General features: G+C 41.4%; 1 protein-coding gene and 1 long non-coding RNA gene across 3 annotated transcripts in view; both read right to left on the reverse strand.

Annotated features, from left to right (window-relative positions):
• NMU (neuromedin U) overlaps positions 1-13,322 on the reverse strand; it is a 28,197-nt gene extending 14,875 nt beyond the window's left edge. Inside the window, exons 1-3 of one of the 2 annotated variants that reach the window (XM_045079935.1) lie at positions 13,021-13,322; positions 7,546-7,604; positions 107-154 (exon numbers count right to left, since the gene is read on the reverse strand). In XM_045079935.1, coding sequence (XP_044935870.1) covers positions 107-154; positions 7,546-7,604; positions 13,021-13,132 — 219 coding nt within the window. In that variant the 5' untranslated portion in view covers positions 13,133-13,322. The remainder of the gene's footprint in view (positions 1-106; positions 155-7,545; positions 7,605-13,020) is intronic. The other variant, XM_045079934.1, reaches the window with a different exon arrangement.
• A 1,357-nt stretch (positions 13,323-14,679) lies between these two features.
• LOC101673168 overlaps positions 14,680-21,554 on the reverse strand; it is a 137,306-nt gene continuing 130,431 nt past the window's right edge. Inside the window, exon 4 of the long non-coding RNA XR_001176819.2 lies at positions 14,680-15,030. This is a non-coding gene — a long non-coding RNA (uncharacterized LOC101673168). The remainder of the gene's footprint in view (positions 15,031-21,554) is intronic.

Consider the following 21,554-nt stretch of genomic DNA (forward strand, 5'->3'; position numbering starts at 1 on the left):
AGTGTTGACATATTTTAATGAGTCCATAAAGTAATGACAGGTCCAGAGGGAGAAATGGAGTGACACCTACTTACGTTGCTACAAAAACACCTCCAATGGGAATTACCTGAGGCTGAGAATCAAGGGACAGCCAGGCGGAACAGGCATCATCTATCTGTGGAAAAGAAAAATGCCAGTTACAGCTTGGAAATAGAAAGAATGGCCTCCAAATTAAGAAGCACCCTGTTATCCTGTGGTTCTTTATTATGTAAATCCGATCGCATAACATGATAAGGGGCGCCTGGGTGGCTCAGTGGGTTAAAGCCTCTGCCTTCTGCTTGGGTTGTGGTCCCAGGGTCCTGGCTCTCTGCTTCACGGGGAGCCTGCTTCCTCCTCTCTCTCTGCCTGCCTCTCTGCCTACTTGTGATCTCTCTCTCTGTCAAATAAATAAAAAATAAAAAATCTTTTTAAAAATTAATTAACATGACAATAGCATAAGTGCTAAATGATACATAAGACATAGAAAAAACTCTACACAACAGCTACCAGTTCTCTAGCAAGGAGCCAGCATTAGGAAAGGGTTGGAGTTTGGTGGTTTACTACGGAATCAGTAAAGATTTTGCCAGTCTTCACTTTTGTAAGTTTTCCTCCAGTTCGGGCTGTCTTCCGTCTACTTAGACGTAACCGCTGACCAAAGACTTTCCCAGATTTAATACATCTATATGAGCTTTTCCAACCTGAATTCTCAGATGTTCAGCAAGTTTGGAGGACTGGCTAAAGTTTTCCCTACATTCATGACATTTATAAGGTTTCTCTCCAAAACGGATACTCTTGTGTATTCTAAGTTCTGAGCTTTCAGGAAAGACCTTCGCACATTTACTACATTTATAATAGTTCTCCGGAAAGTGAGTCCTCAGACGTATATCAGCATTTGAGCCTTGCTTAAACTTTTCCTCAAACCCACTGTATTGATCTATTCTCTCTGCGTTATAAAGGCTCTGGTAGTTAAAAATTTTTTTAAATTTAAATTCAATTAATTAACATATACTATATTATTTCAGAGGTAGAGCTCAATGATCCATCAGTTGCATACAACGCCCAGTGCTCCTCACTCAAGTGCCCTCCTTAATGTTCCTTAATGTCCATCCTCCAGCTGTCCCATGCCCCACCCACCTCCCCTCCAGCAACCCTCAGTTTGTTTCCTAGGGTTAAGAGTCTCTTATGGTTCGTCTCCCTCTCTGATTCACCTTATTTTATTTTTCCTTCCCTTCCCCTATGGGCTGTGGTAGTTTTTTATGTTTGACTTCTCTGTAAAGCCTCAGTTTGCTACACAAGTGAAGTTCTTCCTCGTGATTGATACTCTGATAGCTGTTGAGCACTGATGGATGGTTAAGCATCACCCCACATTTATTAAGTTTATAGATTTCTGAATTCTTGGCTGTTGAGTAAGTCTTGAGTGTCAGTTAAAGAATGTGGCAAGCCTTTAAACAATGCTAAGCCCTGAGTCATTACCAGAGAATTTATACTGGAGTGAAATTTTACAAATACAAAGAATCTGGAAGCCCTTTGATCAGTGGTGAAACCTCATTCAGTATCATGGAATTAGAGAGAAGCTTTATTAGTGTAAAGGATGTGGTAAAATCTTTAAGGACTTCTCAACCCTTATTCACAACACAAAGTTCAAACTGACGAGAAACCTTGCAAACAGAAAGATTTGTGGCAAGCCTCTCACTGGAACTCACGACTTACCATCATAGATCTCACACAGGAGAGAAACCTTAACATGTAAAGAAAGTGGCAAAGCCTTTAACTGAAATTCAGTCATTACTCAGTGTCCCCAAAGTCACACTAGACTCAAACTCTAGAAATGTAATGAAAGAGGAAAGACCTTTGTTTTTTAAAAAAAAAAATACACCTTAGAAAACACGAGGGAGGGGGCGCCTGGGTGGCTCAGTGGGTTCAAGCCTCTGCCTTTGGCTCAGGTCATGATCTCAGGGTCCTGGGATCAAGCCCCACATCAGGCTCTCTGCTCAGCAGGGAGCCTGCTTCCCCCCTCCCTCAGCCTGCCTCTCTGCCTACTTGTGATCTCTGTCTGTCAAATCGATAAATAAAATCTTTAAAAACAAAACAAGAAAAGAAAAAAAAAAAGAAAAGGAAACACGAGGGAGTGCCTAAAGGAAAATCACTTTACAGATAGAAAAAATTTAGGGAAGTATTTCATGGAACAACAAATGTCAGTAAATGTCACAGTTAAGAGTAGAAGTTAAGTCAATCACTCTTTTCAGACATTACTTTAAGTCAGAATATTTATTATAGGGAATATGAGTTAAATGTATAGATAACATATTTGCTAGTCTGCTTCAAAAGGTAAAGAGGATGGATTTTTGGACAAGCATAATTAATGACAACATGTTTTTTCATACTGATCCTATTTGGCATTTGTAACTAGCAAATTTTTTTTTTAAAGATTTTATTTATTTGACAGAGAGAAATCACAAGTAGATGGAGAGGCAGGCAGAGAGAGAGAGAGAGAGAGAGGGAAGCAGGCTCCCCGCTGAGCAGAGAGCCCGATGCGGGACTCGATCCCAGGACCCTGAGATCATGATCTGAGCTGAAGGCAGCGGCTTAACCCACTGAGCCACCCAGGCGCCCCTGTAACTAGCAAATTTTAATGTATTTCTACTGTCCAATCACTTTATGAAATACCTGTACTTCTAGTGGGTGTATGAAATCACGTGGATGATTGTGCCTGAAGCAAAGATAACATGACAGCCTTCTTCATTCAGTGGGATTTGTGCATTTTCCTTTGAAGATTAACAACAATATAATACACACCATATGATGAAAATCTAAATGGAGATACTGTTAGTGGCTGACTGATAACACTGATGTACGTTACCATGAAATAGAGGTTCGGGGAATCACCTGTGTTTTGTAGTACTAAGGAACATTTTGAATTCTATAAATAAAACGTGATATCAAATCATCTTTATGAAAAAGGAGGTGGCAATATGACAACATACCATTGTATTTTTGTCATGGCTGTAGTTAAAAGTGGGGATTGTTAGCTGCTGTGGTTGAAATAAAGAAATCTTTACAGATTAAAAAAATTAGGTTTAGTGAACTACAGTTGACAGCTGTTTTCAGTCTTTATCCTAAAGAGAAAAATTGTAAGACTTTAAACTGTAGTATAAGAGATTTATATTAATCATTAAAGAACTGTGCTGCGAAGTTTAGCACTAAAGCTGGATGTCTGGAGTAGTTTATGGCATTTATTTCTTTGGTGGCCTTTTAAACTGGGACTGGAAAAAATGGTACTGATTTCTTGTCTGTTTGGGATAATATAACTGGAGTCCTGTTTATGGCATAACGTCTCGGAATTCTTTGTTGATCAGGTTAATTTTGTTTCTATTCTTATACTATACAGAAGAGGGGATAATCATACTCTTCGGCCATAATTCCTCATGCTCCTATTGCTTCCAAGATGAACATGTACTCTAACATATGATTCTCTAATCTAGAGAATAAGGAAGGTATACAATATTATAGAAGACCAAAGTCTTTTTTTTTTTTTTTAAGATTTATTTATTTATTTATTTGACAGAGAGAGATCACAAGCAGGCAGAGAGGCAGGCAGAGAGAGAGAGAGGAGGAAGCAGGCTCCCTGCTTGAGCAGAGAGCCCAATGCGGGGCTCGATCCCAGGACCCTAACATCATGACCTGAATCGAAGGCAGAGGCTTTAACCCACTGAGCCACCCAGGCGCCCCGAAGACCAGTCTTAATGTCTCTTTCCTTTTTATCCTTACAGAGCCTGTCATGTTCCCCATATATCACAAATATTTAGGGAATTTTAAAAAAGATTTGATTGATTGATTGATTTGACAGAGAGAGACACAGTGAGAGGGAACACAAGCAGGGGAAGTGGGAGAGGGGCAGGCTTTCTGCCGAGCAGAGAGCCCGACCTGCACGTGGGGCTCTCTCGCAGGACCCTGCGATCATGACCTGAGCCGAAGGCAGACACTTAACACCTGAGGCACCCAGTAGTCCCGGGAAATTTTTTTTTTTAATTCCTCTCATCCCTTCTGCCCACCCACCTGCCCCGCTTCCATGCCGTGCAAATCCAGAGTCACAACTATAAAGACACACACACATACACACACAGGCTATGGCATATCCAACGTGTCCGGAATAAGTGCTCTATAAATATTCCTTAAGTAGCATTGAACTTGTAGAAAGAAAATAAAGTCAATTGAGAGGGGAAAGGCAAAAAGATACCTTTCTAAAGCCTTGAATTATGACCAGTGCTTTAATATATCACCCTTAAATGTTACTTAGCTTGCGTCAGCAGGGTAGGAGGAACTGATCCTTCTTGCAAGGTTTTTGTGGTACTGAGGTATCTGAAGATACCATGCTCAAAGGCCAAGTTGTCCACCTGCAGACCAGGCTGCCTGCCGAGGTGAGGTGGCCTTGTCCCAGAACAGCGGACCCTTGAACCTAAGGGCTAACTAATCAGTGCATCAGTGTTGTTTGGAGAAAAATATCAGAATAAGAAAAAATGCCAATTAATCAAATTAGGAGATAATTCAGTCTTTGTTCTTTTTTCTTTGAAAGGCACAGCAACACTGCTCACCCACTTTCCGTTTGGATAAGCACTCATTCATTTTACTCGGCTTCAGGCCCTAATGGGTTTAAGAGCCACTAATTGCTTTTGAGAACTCTGTAGAGTCTGTTGATGAATTTGTTTGAAAATGGTTAGGTCTCTGTACAAGGTTTGAAAAGGACGTGTTTCTAGGATCTGGATAGCTCAGTAATTTTTAAAACCTCCAGCGGAAAAGCACATCTTTTAGTGTCTTAATTTCTTTAAATATCTTTTCCTGTAAAAGAATTTATAGTGTTTTACAATTCTAGTTTTTTTCCCAGCTTTATCATCTAAAATTTAACTTCAAAAATTTTCCACAGAAATATGATTTCCAGCTAAAATAAATGTTTCTGAATTATACATAATCTCTGTTATCTAAATTATCCTTCTTGTTTACATACCTCTGGCATGTATTTTGATATATCAAGGCAGAGAACCTTATAACAGACTTTATGAGCTTTTTTGCTATTAGAGATTGTGTAGTAGTTGGCACTTACTACCCATTTTATGGTCATGATCAAGAGGTCCTGAGATCAAGTCCTGAGTGCAAGTCAGGCTCTGCACTCAGTGCGGAGACACAACCAACATCTTTCAAAAGCTCTTACTTTCTAAATGTAGTCCTTGTGAAAGAAATCTTTACTTTTAATGTAATTCAATCCATCATCTTTTTGGCCTCATGATTTATATTTGCAATTTTGTTTTAGAAGTCATTCCCTGCTCCTAGCTCAAGAAGATATTGTCCTAATAAAAAAGATAGATTCTATTAATTTTTATAATTTACCCTTTATATTTAGATCTTTAATCCACTTGGAGCCCCCTTAGTTTTGTTTTTTTTTTTTTAAGATTTTATTTATTTATTTGACAGACAGAGATCACAAGTAGGCAGAGAGGCAGGCAGAGAGCGAGGAGGAAGCAGGATCCCTGCTGAGCAGAGAGCCCGATGTGGGACTCGATCCCAGGACCCTGAGATCATGACCTGAGCCGAAGGCAGCGGCTTAACCCACTGAGCCACCCAGGCGCCCCCCTTAGTTTTTTTAATTGAAGAATAATTGGCATACATTGTATTAATTTCAGGGGCGCAACATAGTGATTTGTTATTTTATACATTACAAAATGGTTGTGGAGTGTTAGTTTTATTTCTCTCCATACAGCGAGCCAGTTTCTGACCTTCACTTGCCAAGCAATCTGTGGTTTTCCCTCTGATTTTTAATGGTACTTTTATTGTAAGTTGTGCATTTCTGCCTTAGTTAGGGTTTTCCTAGAAACAGACCTTGAGGTAGTGATGTGGATATGAGTAGGTTATTAGGGAGATGATCCCAGAAGCACTAGTGGAATAGCGAAGAAGATAAACAGGGAAGAGAAGGAATTCCTTAAAGTATATGTTATCGAGTGCATTACCACCATGCCTAACTGGGATCAGCCTGTCTGGGGAACTCTAGGAGCCAATGCAGAGCACATCTGTTATCCCAACTGAGAGAAGAGGCAGCTGAGGTATTTATCTACCAACTCCTTGGGTCAGTAATTGAGGGGTATTCTTAGTGGTGGGAGCATTTACTCTCAGGCATTTCTAGTCCAACTACACCCCACATGGGGCTTGAACTCACAACCCTGAGATTAAGAGTTGCGTGCTCTACTGACTGAGCCAGCCAGGCACCCCCAAACTTTGACTTAGAATGTTTTTATGTCATTTAATTGTAACAATTTTGTAATTTCCTCTTTAGCCTGGGATTATTTACCAAAATGTTACTTATTTTCCAAACAGATGGGATACTGAAGTTACACTTGTGTTGTTAATTTCTAATTTTATTGCATTATGATTGGAAAACATTTAAAATAGTTCCTTTTTAACTTGCAGAAATTTTCTTTGTGCCCTAACACATGGCATCTTTTTGTTTAATGTTCCAGTTATGCCCAAAAAGAAGGTATATACTATTTAGTGTAGGTTTTAAAAAATATTTAGAATAGGTTAAACTTATTAATTGTATGGTTATATCTTTGTTCTATCTATTGATGTCATTTGTTTTAACATCGGTTTTGAACAGGTGTATTAAAATCTCTAACTACAAATGTTCACTGATCTATTCTCCCCTGAAGCTCTATTAGATATTAAGTAAATTTTGAGTTTTAAAAAATACATATTAATAATGGCTGTATCTTTTACTTGCTGTTCTTTTATCAGCATAAGACACTGAGTATAATTTAAGATCTGCACATACTGAGATATTGAGCATAACTTACTAAAATCATAAAATAAGGTCCCTCTTTGCTAAGATGATTTGTTTATCTGGATTTTATTTTATCGGATGTTAAGACTGATACACCAATTCTTTTGCAATTCATATTTGCTTGGTATGTCTTTTTCCATACTTTTTGCTTGGCCTTTTTTTCTTTTTTAAGTGTGACCTTTTTTTTTTTTAAGATTTTATTTATTTATTTGACAGAGAGAGAGGTCACAAGTCGGCAGAGAGGCAAGCAGAGAGAGGAGGAAGCCAGGTTCCCCGCTGAGCAGAGAGCTTGATGCGGGGCTCGATCCCAGGACCCTGACATCATAACCTGAGCCAAAGGCAGAAGCTTTAACCCACCAAGCCACCCAGGTGCCCTTAAGTGTGACTTTCATAGACAACATACTGTTGGATCTCTAAAAAAATTCCAATCTGCGAATTTCTGTCCTTAGGTGATATTTTTGGCACATTCACATTATTGTAATTATTAGTAGGGCTAATTTCTGCCATCTTACTTTACCATTTACTGTAATTGTTTTGTTTCTATTCATCTTTCCTTCTTTCATTTCAAAAGAATAATAATTCTGAATATTATATCAGAATATTAGTAAAATCATAGTTGTCCCCAAACGCAATTATCTTAGTTCATTTGTTAATTTCAAAGAAGGTAAAGTTTCCACTAATGTATAGGGACAATGCTTTACCTCATTCCACAGCTGTCGTTCTTGTTCAGGCTGTAATCCTTGAGATAATACTGGAGCACCTGAAAATAAAGTTACATTTACATGGTTTTTTAATGGTATTTCTTCTAAAGTTAAACATTTATATATAATTCAGTTTTGGATGCCATTTTTCATTTTCACTGTACATCATTACCCTCCTATTTCAACAAGATATTTCAGCATTTGACTTAGTATAAGGATACATAATTATTAAATAAAACTTAATAGCATTTCAAAGACATTAAGAGTGGATTTCTTTTTTTCTACACATCTATGAACATGCATAGCAGCATTATCCTAAGAGCCCCAGAGTGGAAGCAATCCAAATGTCTGTTATCTGAAAAGAGATAAACAAAACGTGATGAGTGCACATGTGGAATACTACTTGGGCAATAAAAAGGAATGAAGTATTAATATATGCTGCATCAAAGAGGAATAGCAGACATATTATGCTAAATCAAATAAGCCAGATGCAAAAAAACCCAAATATTGTATGATTCTATTACATGGAATGTCCAGAACAGGCACATCCGTATTAACAGAAGGACTGGTAGTTTCCTGGAGCTGGGGGTAGGAATAGAGACTGACTGCACATGGACATAACAGATTTTGGGGGAGTGTCATGGAAAATTGTATTATTGTCATAACTGGACAGTTCTAGAAGTCTACTTAAAACCCACTGAGCTGGGCACCTGAGTGGCTCAGTTGGTTAGGTGTCTGACTCGGTTTCTGCTCAGGTCATGATCAAGGGGTCCTGGGATCAAGCCCCATGTCGGGCTCTGCACTCAGTGTGGAGACTGCTGAGACTGAGCCCCACATCAGGCTCCCTGCTCAGCAGGAAGACTGCTTCTCCCTCTCCCACTCTCCTGCTTGTGTTCCCTCTCTTGCTGTGTTCTCTCTGTCAAATAAATAAAATCTCTAAAAAAAACATTTTTTTAAGTTTAAAAAAAAGAAAGAAATGGAGGATGCCTCTTTATTCAACAGAACTAAGCAGCTCCAAGGAACATTTTGGGTCTAAGCTTCTCTTTAACGAGTCTGAATCCTTCCTAAAGGAGGATATGAACGTTCTCAGGAAAACAGTCTAAAAGGCCATTGGTTTTTTTCCTCACAACTTGGACATGCGGCTTGTCTACAGTTACTAAGACTTGAATACTAAGGAGATGAGAGGAAGAGGGTGGGGGGTGAGAGCAGGAGTCAACTTTAAAGAACCAAACCAGAACCAAGTACTGATGCAAAGGGAAAACGCAAAGATTTCCAGTTCTTTGGATTCAGTCTTTACCGGCATTTCCTTCTGATTTCTCCACTCACTCTACTGCTGTTTGTTTGACAGGGTGTTCCCGTGCAAAGAATACAATTTCATGTTCTGTCCATCTCCCTCTTACCCCCACACTACCTCACCAACAACCCTGGCTCGCCTCCTTCCATGCCTCCAAGGCTGCCCCGGGGCCACACAGAAATTGCCATTTTATCTAACTTAGTCCCAAGCTCTTATGTAATCAAAAAGAGATACTTTGTGGCTTTTACACAACACATGTAAACGCAGTCTCAATGTAAAGTTAGAGGAGCCAACATTTAAAAAATGCTTTCAACTTTAGAAACCCACTAACATTCTAGTACCAAACCCAAACCTTAGGGGGAATTATTTTTCTCCTTTGTGTATCTGTTAACCAAAGGAGGTGTGATTTTCTCCCCCAAGATACCCTAGATATGGGCTTTATATTGTCAAATAAGAGTACTAGATTCTTCCTCCAATATAGTCAGAGACATTGCCCTTATCTTCGAGATGAAAACTGCACCAATTTTGATGAGTTCTGACGTATTTATACTTACTTACTATCTAGTAAAGTGAAACCTTTAGTCTTATGTTGCACAGTCTAACTAATGCAAACAACATGGATAGACAACTTTTGTATCTGTCAATACACCTCTGTAAGAGAAAGAAACCTTGACCTTTTTATTGGGGTATAACTGACATACATTATATTAGTTCACAATATAATGATCCTAAATTTGTATATATTGTGAGATGATCACCACAATAAGTCTAGTTAACATCATACATAATTGATCACATACATAGTTACAGATTTTTTCTTGCGATGAGAACTCTTAAGATTTACTCTCAGCAGCTTTCAAATAGACCATATAGTGCCCATGCTGTACATCACATGCCCGTGGCGGATCTATTTCATAGCTGGAAGTTTGTGCCTTTTGACTCCGTTTACCCATTTCACACACCTGCACCTCCCCACCTCTGTGAACCAGCCATCTATTCTCTGTATTCACATATTTTGCTTGATTTTTAAAAAAGATTTTATTTATTCATTTGACAGAGATCACAAGCAGGCAGAGAGAAGCGGGGGGGGGGGGGAAGCAGGCTCCCTGCTGAGCAGACCCTAATGCGGGCTGGATCCCAGGATCCTGAGATCATGACCTGAGCCAAAGGCAGAGGCTTAACCCACTGAGAGCCACCCAGGTGCCCCTTGCTTGATTTTGTTTTGTTGGGGTTTTGTTAGATTCCACATATAAGTCAGATCATTTAGTATTTGTCTTCCTTCGAAAAACAGATTTGATTATTCTAAAAGTGGTGTTAATTTTTTCTCATTGCTTGAACTTAATGGGGATAGGGTTTGAAAGGGAGAAACTTAAGAATTACTCAATAAGTAGGGGTCTGAGTAGGAAAAAGCAGTTTTGGGGTTTTTTAAAGATTTTATTTATTTGTCAGAGGGAGAGAAGGAGGGAGCACGAGCAGGGGCAGAGGCAGAGGAAGAAGCAGGCTCCCCGCTGAGCAAAGAGCTTGCCGCAAGACTGGATCCCAAGGAGTCTGAGATCACGACCTGAGCCGAAGGCAGACACAACCAACGGAGCCATCCTGGCATCCAGAAAACAAAAACAAAAACAAAAACAAAACACTTCTTAATTTAGTCTTGGGTATTTAGATCACTTGCTGTCACAAACCAAATCAAGGTCTGTTGCAGTTATCCAAAATGTGCCCATCCTGGCATCCAGAAAACAAAAACAAAAACAAAAACAAAACACTTCTTAATTTAGTCTTGGGTATTTAGATCACTTGCTGTCACAAACCAAATCAAGGTCTGTTGCAGTTATCCAAAATGTGCCCTCTTTTAGGAAATTTCCTTCTTTATTTTAATAACGTTCTCTGAAGCATAAACTGTTTCCATCCACCAAATCTGTGGCCGGTTCTTCATCTTGCATTGCTGTTGCAGGCTCTGCTGACTCGTTTTGCCAAGCTGCTCCACTTAACTGACATTGTCTTAGTTTCCTCTGGCTCTGTGACGTTTGTTTCACTGTTCTTTAGATACATGCAGTTGCATCCTGCATTGTGATTAATCTTGGTAGATTATCTCCCAAGTTCGGTTATACATGGTGGGCTTCCCCTCCAGGGCCATTTTTAGGAACTCGGGACTAGGGGAGATCACACTTTATGTCTCCCCTCTCCCCTTTCCCTCACATCTTTAGAGAGATAAGATTAGGTTTTTTAAAATATCAAGAGCAGGTCTAAAGGGGGAAAAGATACAAAATGGTAGTCTAGGGGGTCTCTGTGCAGTGAGAAAGGCATCTTATCCCTTTGCTTGAGAAATACTAGGGATATTGATGAGATGATTGACCAGCCAGCAGAAACAGTCTTTTCTGAAATAAAACCCGAGACTTGTCCTTTTTAGAAAGCAGCTTTCCGCAGTTTATGCTTGATCACCAGTGCCCTGAAAATTCCCCCTCTTCCCAAAAAGCAGTTATCCCGGGCTGATGCAAATATCACGGTAAACATACAACATGTAACATGCATGGCAAGTACACCTGCTTCACAGAAAAAAAAAGACACTTTGAAAACTAAAATTATCAAAAAACTATAATTATCTGTCTCCTTAATAAGATAGATAAAGGCTACCGTCCTAATTCTACTAGTAACAAATTTAAAACAGAAAAATATTAATATTACTTTGCATAAGTTAGGCAGTATTATTGCTGGCTCTCTGATGAAGAAGGTTGAAGTCTAGCTTCTGACTGCTTAGATCCCACAGCCAAATGGCCCCATTTTCCTTGCCCCCTTCTCCAATGCCCCCAGGAAAGGGGGAAAAACCCCCAATGAAAGGACTGCCATAAAAATAAACCCACTGGAAAAGAAGACTTGCTTCAGTCTCTTCTACCTCTAATTGAGGGCTGGCCTGCAGTCTCTGAAAGGTCCGGGGAGCTATGGTTTCAAGTCGCCAGTGCTCGGGACAATGATGAGATGGTCTGCCTACCTTTGCCTCACTGACAAGAGAGCAGAGGGAACCTCAGAGACGCTGCTGTGGAGTTAGAAAATTCGTGATCTTAGCAAGACAGTGGATGGCCCTGGGGGGGACTCTGGGTTCGCGGTGGGAGGGAAAGGATGGACCCCTCAAGGTACCTGGAAAAATAACCTTTAGGGAATAGGGACGTGATCTCGCTGTTGGCAGGTGCTGGGCTCCGCTCTGCCTTGTCTGCAAGCTTCAGACATCCCTCCCTGACCTCGCCTTTGCTTTTCCCACTTCTTTTCTCTAGGTCAAGAACAGGAAGTCCCTGTTTTATCAAGTCACATTTGCCTTCACTGGCTTTAGCTGTAAGCACGGACTGAAAGCCAGGCTTACCCACTTGCCTCTCCAATTCTATGTTAAAAAAAAAAAAGTCTCCAGGGCACCTGGGTTGCTCAGTCCCTTAAGCTGTTGCCTTGGCTCAGATCGTGATCTTAGGGTCTTGGGCTCCCTGCTTCAGAGAGAGTCTGTTTCTCCCTCCTCCTACCCCTCCTCCTGCTTGTACTCTCTGTCAAATAAATAAAATCTTAAAAAAAAAAAAAGTCTCCATTCTTTTTTTCCTGATCTGGTGCGTCAAAACCCAAACAGCACAGAGAACGGCCCTAGAAGGGGGCGCGTCCGGGTTATGTGGATGGAACAGGAGCTCATTCACTAAAGATGGGCCCTCTCCAAGTTGACCTGGCACCAGCAGGTGAAGTATCAAACTCTCGTTTTACTTTAGCCATCAGTCCCTCCAGTAATTGCAGTGAAAGGGAACGCATTTTAATTTTCACTATGTTAATTTATGTCAGTTTTCACCTGCCACGGGCCAGGGACGACCCGAGTGCCAGGGAGCCCCGCAAGTTTCCGCCAACCCTAGGCCACCGGGGGCCTGGGGATTTCGGCCCTGCAGGGACAGCGCTCTGGCCGGGCCACTCGCACCTGCTCCGCTCGCAGCTCTCTCGGACAGCGACGCGCGCGGGTCATCAAAGGCGAGAAGCTGGGGAGCCCCACAGCAGGAGGGGAAGGAGAGAACCAGAAACCAACGGAAGAGCCGAGAAAGGGAGGGAAGAGGGCGCGGCAGGTGGCGGGGGGGGGGGGGGGGTGGGGGAGAGAAGGTTCGAGAAGCGGCCGGCGTGGGGCGGGAGGATGGAGGGAGCCCGGCAGGCGCGCGGGGCCCGCTTACCTAGGCAGGTGCCCACGCAGCAGGCGAGCAGCGGCAGCAGCAGCAGGGGCCGGGACGCGGCGGCCACCTGTCCCGGGGCGGCCGCGGGGCGGCGGCTGGCTGCTCGCGGCATCTGGGCGCTGGAGGGATGCTCGGGGGCTCGGACTCTGCGCTGCCCGGGCCAGCACTCCACGCGGGAGCCTGGCAGTGCCTCTGTGTCTTCGGCGCGCAGCTCGCGGGGCTCCGCGGCCAAGCTGACCTCCCCGCGCGCCGCCAACTTTTAAATCTCGCGGACACGTGGGCTGGGACGGCGCCGGCCCCACGCGCGTCACCTCGCGGCCCACCGCCCCCGGCCTCCGTCGCGTCACGAGCGACCCGCTGGCCGCCCCCGACCCCCCACCCGCAGCGGGATCCGCCCCCGGTCACAGTTCTGACTCAGGGCACCGCGCATTCTCTCTCTGCGAGCCCTCTGGGCTCTGGGGTGAGCGTGGAAATAAAACCGTGCACGTCTGTTAGCTTCTTGGCGAGGGTTGGACTGGGAGCCAAGAAGGATGGCAAACCAGGAGGCCCGAAGAGGCTGGGATCGGGGTTTTTAAGGTTGGTGGTGGCGACGCTCTCTCAGTTCTCACGTCTGGCCGGGACGCCCCTTATTCAGCCCCTGGGAAAAGCCTTCTGTGCCCCCCAACGACTGTGCGCGCCTCCGCCTCTGTAGAAGCACTTCTGTCCTGCTCACTCGTTCCTCCCCAGCCCCCAGCACCAGCGCGGTGCCTATCCGAGCTGCCATAGTGGTGGTGTTGGTGTGCCCCAAATTGCTGCAAGGTCTGAGATCATTTAGGGAAATGCACTTACTTGGTGAAGCAGATCTAGAAGAAAGGATTGCTAAGATTTGACCACACATACATTTCTAATAGGTCTGGAAGGTCTGTGACTGTCCTGTGGATTTCCAAGCCCAAGGTTACTCTTTTTTCTGTGCGTTTCCGTCACTCCCTACCCGTTGCCTTCTGATTTCTAGGGCGATGGCAGCTTGGCTATCCCCTCCATACTTCCCTTTACTTCCTAGGTGGAAATGTCCAGGAAGCAGCCTCTCCCAGAAATACTGGCTGATATTGTTTTAATTTCCTTCTACAGAAGGAGGGAAGACTGATCTCATTTGACCTCCTTTCAAAAGGAACCCAGGAAAAGATGGAAAGGACAATTAACGTTTCTTGGGACATCTTCCTATGCTATTTAATATAACAACTCATGGCATCTCTGGGATATAAAAGTATTATGATTTTCATCTGATGATGCTTGGAGATGTTAAACTGCCCGAGGATATCAGCTTGTGAGGCAAGACCCTCTGTGAAGACGTTCCTTCTCTAAGTTGGGGATTTTAATGCATTAGACGTGCACTGTGCCATCCACTATAGGCAAAGCATGCCCTTAAGGACTACAACATTAAGTAACAGGAAGAACTTCCCTAAAGTAAATTAGAACTTGGTGAAGGACCCCAAATTCATACTCAAATAGCTGTCTTACAAGGCAGGTTGGGATAGTCAGAAATGGAGGCAGGTGTGTAATCCTGACAGGTAATGTGAAAAAAAAAATTCACTACTTTTTTTTTTAAGATTTTATTTATTTTATTATTGACAGACAGAGATCACAATCAGGCAGAGAGGCAGGCAGAGAGAGGAAGGGAAGCAGGCTCTCTGCTCAGCAGAAAGCCCGATGTGGGGCTCGATCCCAGGACCCTAGGATCATGACCCAAGCTGAAGGCAGGGGCTTTAATCCACTGAGCCACCCAGGCGCCCTTCACTACCTTTTTTAAGTTCTCTGAATTCAGGTAGCACATGAACAAGGCTGGATTAGAGTCATGGTTCAGAATCAAGGATGGATGAGAGCAGATTCGAGTCAAGATTGCTCATGCTTTGATTTATTCCCAAAGTAGTAAAAAGGTAGTGCAAAGGCTGCCAGCGGATGGAGATGGCTCTGATTCCCCAGGCTTCCTTGGGTTTCCTGGAAGGGCACAAGAGGATAGCTGGCCTCAGTAGCCTATGGGGAGAGAGATGTCAGTGAGAACAGAGAAGTCTGAAAATAGTGCCCTCAATGTTTTTTTTATACCCCCTGGCAGGACAATGAAAGAAAAAACTTAGGTATTACAAGTATTTTCTGCGTGAACGTGGAGGCTCTGAATGTCCTTGTACATGTCCCTCGGTGCACATGTGCAAGAGTTTTCAGAGGCATATACTTAAAAGTAGAGGTATCGTGGGAGAAAATCTGGTTAAACTCTACTTGAAATTGTTTTCCAGTGTGTTATACCAATTTGTACTCCCCCAGCACTGCATGAAATTTCCTTGCAAAAAGCTTTACCAGTCTGGTGAGTGTGGCATCTCATTATGGATTTAATTTACAGTTTCCAGCATTAATGAGGGTGAGTGTCTTTCCACACATGTATCGGCCATCATTGCTTTCTCTTCAGTGAAATACCCATTTGTTTCTTGTCCCCATTGGGTTGTTAGCATTTTTTGGGTTTTTGTTGTGTTTTGCCTCTTTAAAAAAATTTCTCATTATAGGAATGCTTTCTGGAATTTTTTATTTTTAAGATTTTATTTATTCATTTGACAGAGAGAGAGATCACAAGTAGGCAGAGAGGCAGGCAGAGAGAAAGGGGGAAGCGGCTCCTTGCTGAGCAGAGAACTCAATACAGGGCTCCATCCCAGAACCCTGAGACCATGACCTGAGCCGAAGGCAGAAGCTTTAACCCACTGCACCACCCAGGAGCCCCCGGAAATTTTGTTGGTTAAATGTTTGGCAAATATTTTCTCCTTATTTATGGCTTATCCTCTACCTCTCTCTATATGAGTTATTTTTGAAAAAATGCTTAAGACAAGAAGTGGTCATACCGTTACTTGACTTGAATGATACGAGAAGACAGATGAGAGAATGAAGATAGACACTTTATTTATCCAGGAGCAAAGATTGGGGATTCCACAATTGACTCAATGAAATGAAGCTGGTGCCACAGGACCCCTCTGTCCAAAGAAGTTAGATCCCAGAATCTCTGCAGGGGACACTTAACAATTCAGTTGCAAACGTTCCAATCTCTATCTAGAAGTTCACATTATTTAAACTGAGCTTATACATCAGTTTGTACCATCAAGGGTAGAATGGCATCTAAAGTACTCCCACTTACTCTGTTTAAGTCAGAAAGTTTGATTCTGGGTACCATGCTGATTCCTCTCACCCATTATCTCTTGCATTCTTGATTGCAAATGGGCAACTGAAATTTGCTTTCTGCCCTAAACCTAGAAGAATGAAGGCTCACTTTGATCAAAGTGACTTGCTGGCCTGTGATAGGGATGTCCAGAAGAGTTGTCACGGAGGGCGTTAGGGAAGGACTGAATGTCAGACAATGAAAGAGTCAGCAATAGAGACAAATCCAGTCAAGTAGTAGTTGGCATTAGGAAGTCTAGTAATAGGGAAAGAGACCCAGCTTTAGGAATTGAGAATTGGGGCAAGATCTAGAAGCTTTAGAAGCTCTAGGCAAGATAGTCATGCAATTCTTTTTTTTTTTTTAAAGATTTTATTTATTTATTTGACAGAGAGAAATTACAAGTACACTGAGAGGCAGGCAGAGAGAGAGAGAGAAAGAAGCAGGCTCCCTGCTGAGCAGAGAGCCCGATGCGGGACTTGATCCCAGGACCCTGAGATCATGACCTGAGCTGAAGGCAGCAGCTTAACCCACTGAGCCACCCAGGCGCCCCTAGTCATGCAATTCTTTAAATATTAATTAAGCACCTTCTAGGCTCCCTTGTAGAAGCTTGGGATATAGCAATGACCAAGCCATTTAAAGTCTGTGCCTTTGTGGAGTTGACAGATTTTCAAGGAGATAAAGATAATAATATGACAAAACAAAACAATTTCAGATAGTAGTAAATACTATAAAGAAATTAAAACAAAGTAATACATTAATAGAAGGTGACTGGGAGTTAAGCAAAAGATACTTGAAACAGGTTTATCTCACCTTGCCTCTCTGAGGAGATGCTATGTGATGCCTTAAAGATAAGAAGAAACCAGGGGAAGAATTGTCAAAGAAGAGCCCAGGTGAAGATACCATCAGGTGCAAAGGCCCTGAGGCAGAAACAAGCCAGAAAGGTTAAAGAAGCAGAGTCATTGGCATGGAATAAGTGGGGTGTCAGAAGCTGAGGTCAGAGAAGTAGACAGGGTCAGATCCTGATCATTGAAGCCTCTTGGAGGACATGGGAAGGAGTTTGAATTTTTCTCTAAGTAAAAGAGCTTTCGGAGGATTTTGAATAATGGAGGTGATAAGATTTATATTTGAAAAAGATTACCCTGGCTTCAATGGTGAGCGGGTTCTTGAGGACCCAAGTAGATGTAGGCAGAGTGACCAGGTGGCAGGACACTGCAGAAGTCTATACGAGAGCCATAAAAGGGGATAAAGGACTAATACTTGCTACAACCCGGATGAACCTTGAAAATGTTTTGCTAAGTCAAAGCAGCCAGTCACAAAAGGCCACGTGTTGTATGAGGCAGCTCCACAGAAGCAGAAAACAAACGACTGGTTTCCAGGGGCTGGGGAGAGACAGAAATTGGTGGCTAATAAGTAAGGGGGTTTCCTTTTAGGGTGATGAAAATTTTCTGGAATTGGACAATGGTGGTGGCTGCACAGTGTTGTAAATACGAAAAACCATTGAATTCCATACATGAAGAGGGTACATTTTATGGTATGTGAATTATACCTCAGTTTTCAAAGAAGAAAGAAATCCAGATCAGATACAATGATGGTGACCTGTTGGACTAGATGGTGGCAGTCTTTGCTAAAAATTTAGCACAGGAAAATTTTATCTGTTTTTGGCATGAAATATCCGAAATTTGTTATTTAATTCCTGGGTAATCTTTATTTTAAAAAGATTTTTATTTATTTATTTGATAGAGAGATGTAGAGAGAGCACAAATAGACAGAGGAGCAGGTAGAGGGAGAAGGAGAAGCATGCTCCTCGCTGAGCAGGGAGCCTGATGCGGGGCTCGGTCCCAGGACCCTGGGATCATGACTTGAACCGAAGGCAGACGCTTAACCGACTGAGCCACCCAGGCACCCCTAATTCCTGGATGTTCTTGGCAACTATGAGATCCTCCTCTCCCACTTTTTGAAGACATTCACTTAAGCCATGTTTGCACCAATGCTATGCTATAGTCACTAGCTTTGATTTTTTTTTTTTTCAGGTCAGGAAATACTTCATTTACACCCAGATGGAGAACCTTTGTTTTATGGTCACTTTGATATAACCGTTAACTATGAATATTGTCATTATCTAAAACATGGAAAGTAGATTCTATTTGTGAAATAATAACAACTTGAATATTTTATAGGATGTTCGTTCGTTCACTCATTCGTTCATTCATTCAGTGAGCATTTATTAAATCAGTGTCAGCTATAAGAGTTATAGACTCACAAAATGCTGAAAAGTCTGTCTTGTTTTGTCTTCTCTAAGACCACTTATCTAAGACCACCTATCATCCATCTTCTTTACTTCCTGTTACTTGCTGCCTGTACTCATGTAGGACGAACCTTTGTCTATGAATTTTCCCAGCACAGTCTAGGGAAGGTTAACATGCAGACTGAAAGCAGCACAGGTTTATCTCCAAGTCTTTAGAGATAAATTCCTTTCGAGAAAAGTAATAAGAGAATTTTTTTAAAGGCAAAAGTCAATAACTTTTTGCAGTCACATCAATGCCCACAGGGCTAGATTTTTCACATGATAGATGTTCTGAGGGCAAAGCCATTACAGAAAAGCAGCACTGTTACTGCTAATTTGAAACATGATGATAAAAAAAAATTCAATCAGTTGATGGCAGAATCTCTTCGTTGTTCCTTAAATTGCAATTAAAATATTAATACATACTAATGAAAGATTTATTAGATTTTCTTGACATATTTATGAATCACATCAGGGCAAAGCTGGCAGAAAAACAAACACTTCCAGACATATGAGGTTTTATAAAAACAGAATCTACAATTAAATGATAGCTATAAAAATAAAAGGGCAGATAAAGTAAATTTTATTATTTCTATATAGTAAACTGTAAAACCAGTTTTTAATCACCAGATGGTTTTCAATCTATTTAAAAATGAATTAAAACATTATAATGTTTTCTAAAGATGTCTGGTACTTTATGAAAAAATACATAATTTCCTTACATAGACATGTACAAATAAAAAATCTTATTGCATTTGGTCAAAGGTAATTGAAAGAAAGAGAAGAAAATGGTATAAGTTGATAATTTTGATGTTAAAATAATCAAAAGAGACCTGGAGTAAGTTTCTGAATATAAAAATTAGTGACATTTCAGTTAGTCTCATAAAAGGAGTAATCACTACTCATTTTATCTCTAGTGTCTCAAATACTTTTAGCTCTGATTTTTTAAGTGGACTATGCAGATACATAATGCTGCAAGTTGTATATATATGTATGTCATACTGCTCTAAGTTAAATACTAGTTGATATTATTTTAAGAAATTTCTGAAAAGAATAAAATTAGCCGATGCTGTCTCTTTGTTCATTTGTAATCAGATCCCTTTCTTTCAAAAATGAACCACAGGTTCTTTCTCTATGTTTTCATCCATTAGTATATTTTCAGATATAAGCTCCTTTCAGTCTTACTGAGTTTCAACCCTAATTGAAGAGTTTTTAAACAGCTTAGGGGAAAAAGCAGAAATAGACAAGATAATAGGTTTACTTCTTAGAGAAAATTGAAAAATAAAGTGAAGACAATGATTGCTTTAACGGAGTAGGTTTCCAAGCAGGTCACCCTGGTATTCTCTGTCATCGATATGTTTGATGTCTGTTGGTTCAACTGCCAACAGTTGATCTGTAGCAATTGTCATTGGTCAATCAAAATCAACCTGAACTTCTTTTTCTCACCCTTCTATCTCCTTGTACTTTCATTCTCTTAAAAATATATCAAGGAATTGCCTCCAACTCCTGTCCTATCTACCACATCATAATTCTATACTGGACAAAGCACTGGAGACAGATATAATGCTGCCTAATTGACAATGCCTTCCTTCTCTGATCATTTGATAATAAATAGCACTCTTCTACTTCTCAGCCCTTCCTACCTCCTTTACACAGCTTGACTTTTCCTCCTTAGCACTTACTACCACACGACCACCTGGTAAACCTTACTAGATAACTCTGTCAATATAGTTGCTGTTTTGTTTATGATCTGCCTCCCTTTATGGAAAAGACATCTCCAAGTCGGGATTTTAATCTTTATCAGTTAAAAGACACATATTTTGGGGCATCTGGGTGGCTCAGTTGGTTAAGCATCCAACTTTTGATTTCCGTTCAGGTCTGGATCTCAGGGTCATGAGTTTGAGCTCCATGTGGGGTGTGGAGACTATTTGAAAAAAAAAAAAGCAGACTTATTTTATATTCATTTCCATATTATTCTATTGTCTCTTGTTCTTGTTCTTGGTGTTGTTAAGAGTTCTTGGCACATGGTGGGCACTAAAGTTATATATATATACACACACACACACACACATATATATACAACATACATATGTATGTATATATATATGAATAAGGGAATAATATAATTTGTAAAATTTTTATTTATAATATTATATAATCTTTAAGCATATATCTCACTCTGTAAATGATTATACACCCTTAAATCATAGGGGAATAATGAAGAGATCCTTCACTGTGTAAAGCATTGCTTAGAATCTTCAGGGTTCTGTTTCCTATTTTCTTCTACTCAGTTTGGGAGACTTTAGAACCCAGAATTTTTTTTAAGTCAATAAACATATGGTAGAAAATAAAAATAAATGTAGAAATCTTGTTTGGCACTGGGACGATCTCTCCAGAAGAGCAGGAATTCTTGGAGGCAGTAAGACCTCAGGACTGAGAACCAGAGCAGTAAAGCTGGACTACCTGGCTTTGAGTCATGGCCACACCACCACCAGCTGGAAGACCTGGGATGATAACTGACCTTTGAAAGGTCCAGCTTTGGGTGCCTGGGTGGCTCAGTGGGTTAAGCCGCTGCCTTCGGCTCGGGTCATGATCTCAGGGTCCTGGGATCGAGTCCCGCATCGGGCTCTCTGCTCGGCGGGGAGCCTGCTTCTCTCTCTCTCTCTCTCTCTGCCTGCCTCTCCATCTGCTTGTGGTATCTCTCTGTCAAATAAATAAATAAAATCTTAAAAAAAAAAGAAAGGTCCAGCTTTTATGATTCATAAGAGTGTATAATTTTTTGCCCGCATGACATACCTTCCTTTGGAAGACCAGCACTTCCCTCCTTTGTAAGACTCATACAAGTCAAGGGACAATCCCTGGACTGGCACAGGGGCTATGGCAAAGGCTTTCTTTTTCTCTGGGAGTCTGACATATACAGATCATGGAAGCTACAGGGAGAGGGGCTCTCTTAGAACAATACCAAGTCGTGATGAGAAATGAAGAGAGAAAACAAGAAAGAAGAGATCGAAATTGTTGTATGTGCTGACATTCAGTCATGCCTGAAGAAAGGTTCATCCTTTGGCTTTCAGAATGAGG

This window comes from Mustela putorius, unplaced genomic scaffold (genome assembly GCF_011764305.1).
Source record: "Mustela putorius furo isolate JIRA1106 unplaced genomic scaffold, ASM1176430v1.1 tig00000430_pilon_pilon_pilon, whole genome shotgun sequence".
Lineage (NCBI taxonomy): Eukaryota > Metazoa > Chordata > Mammalia > Carnivora > Mustelidae > Mustela > Mustela putorius.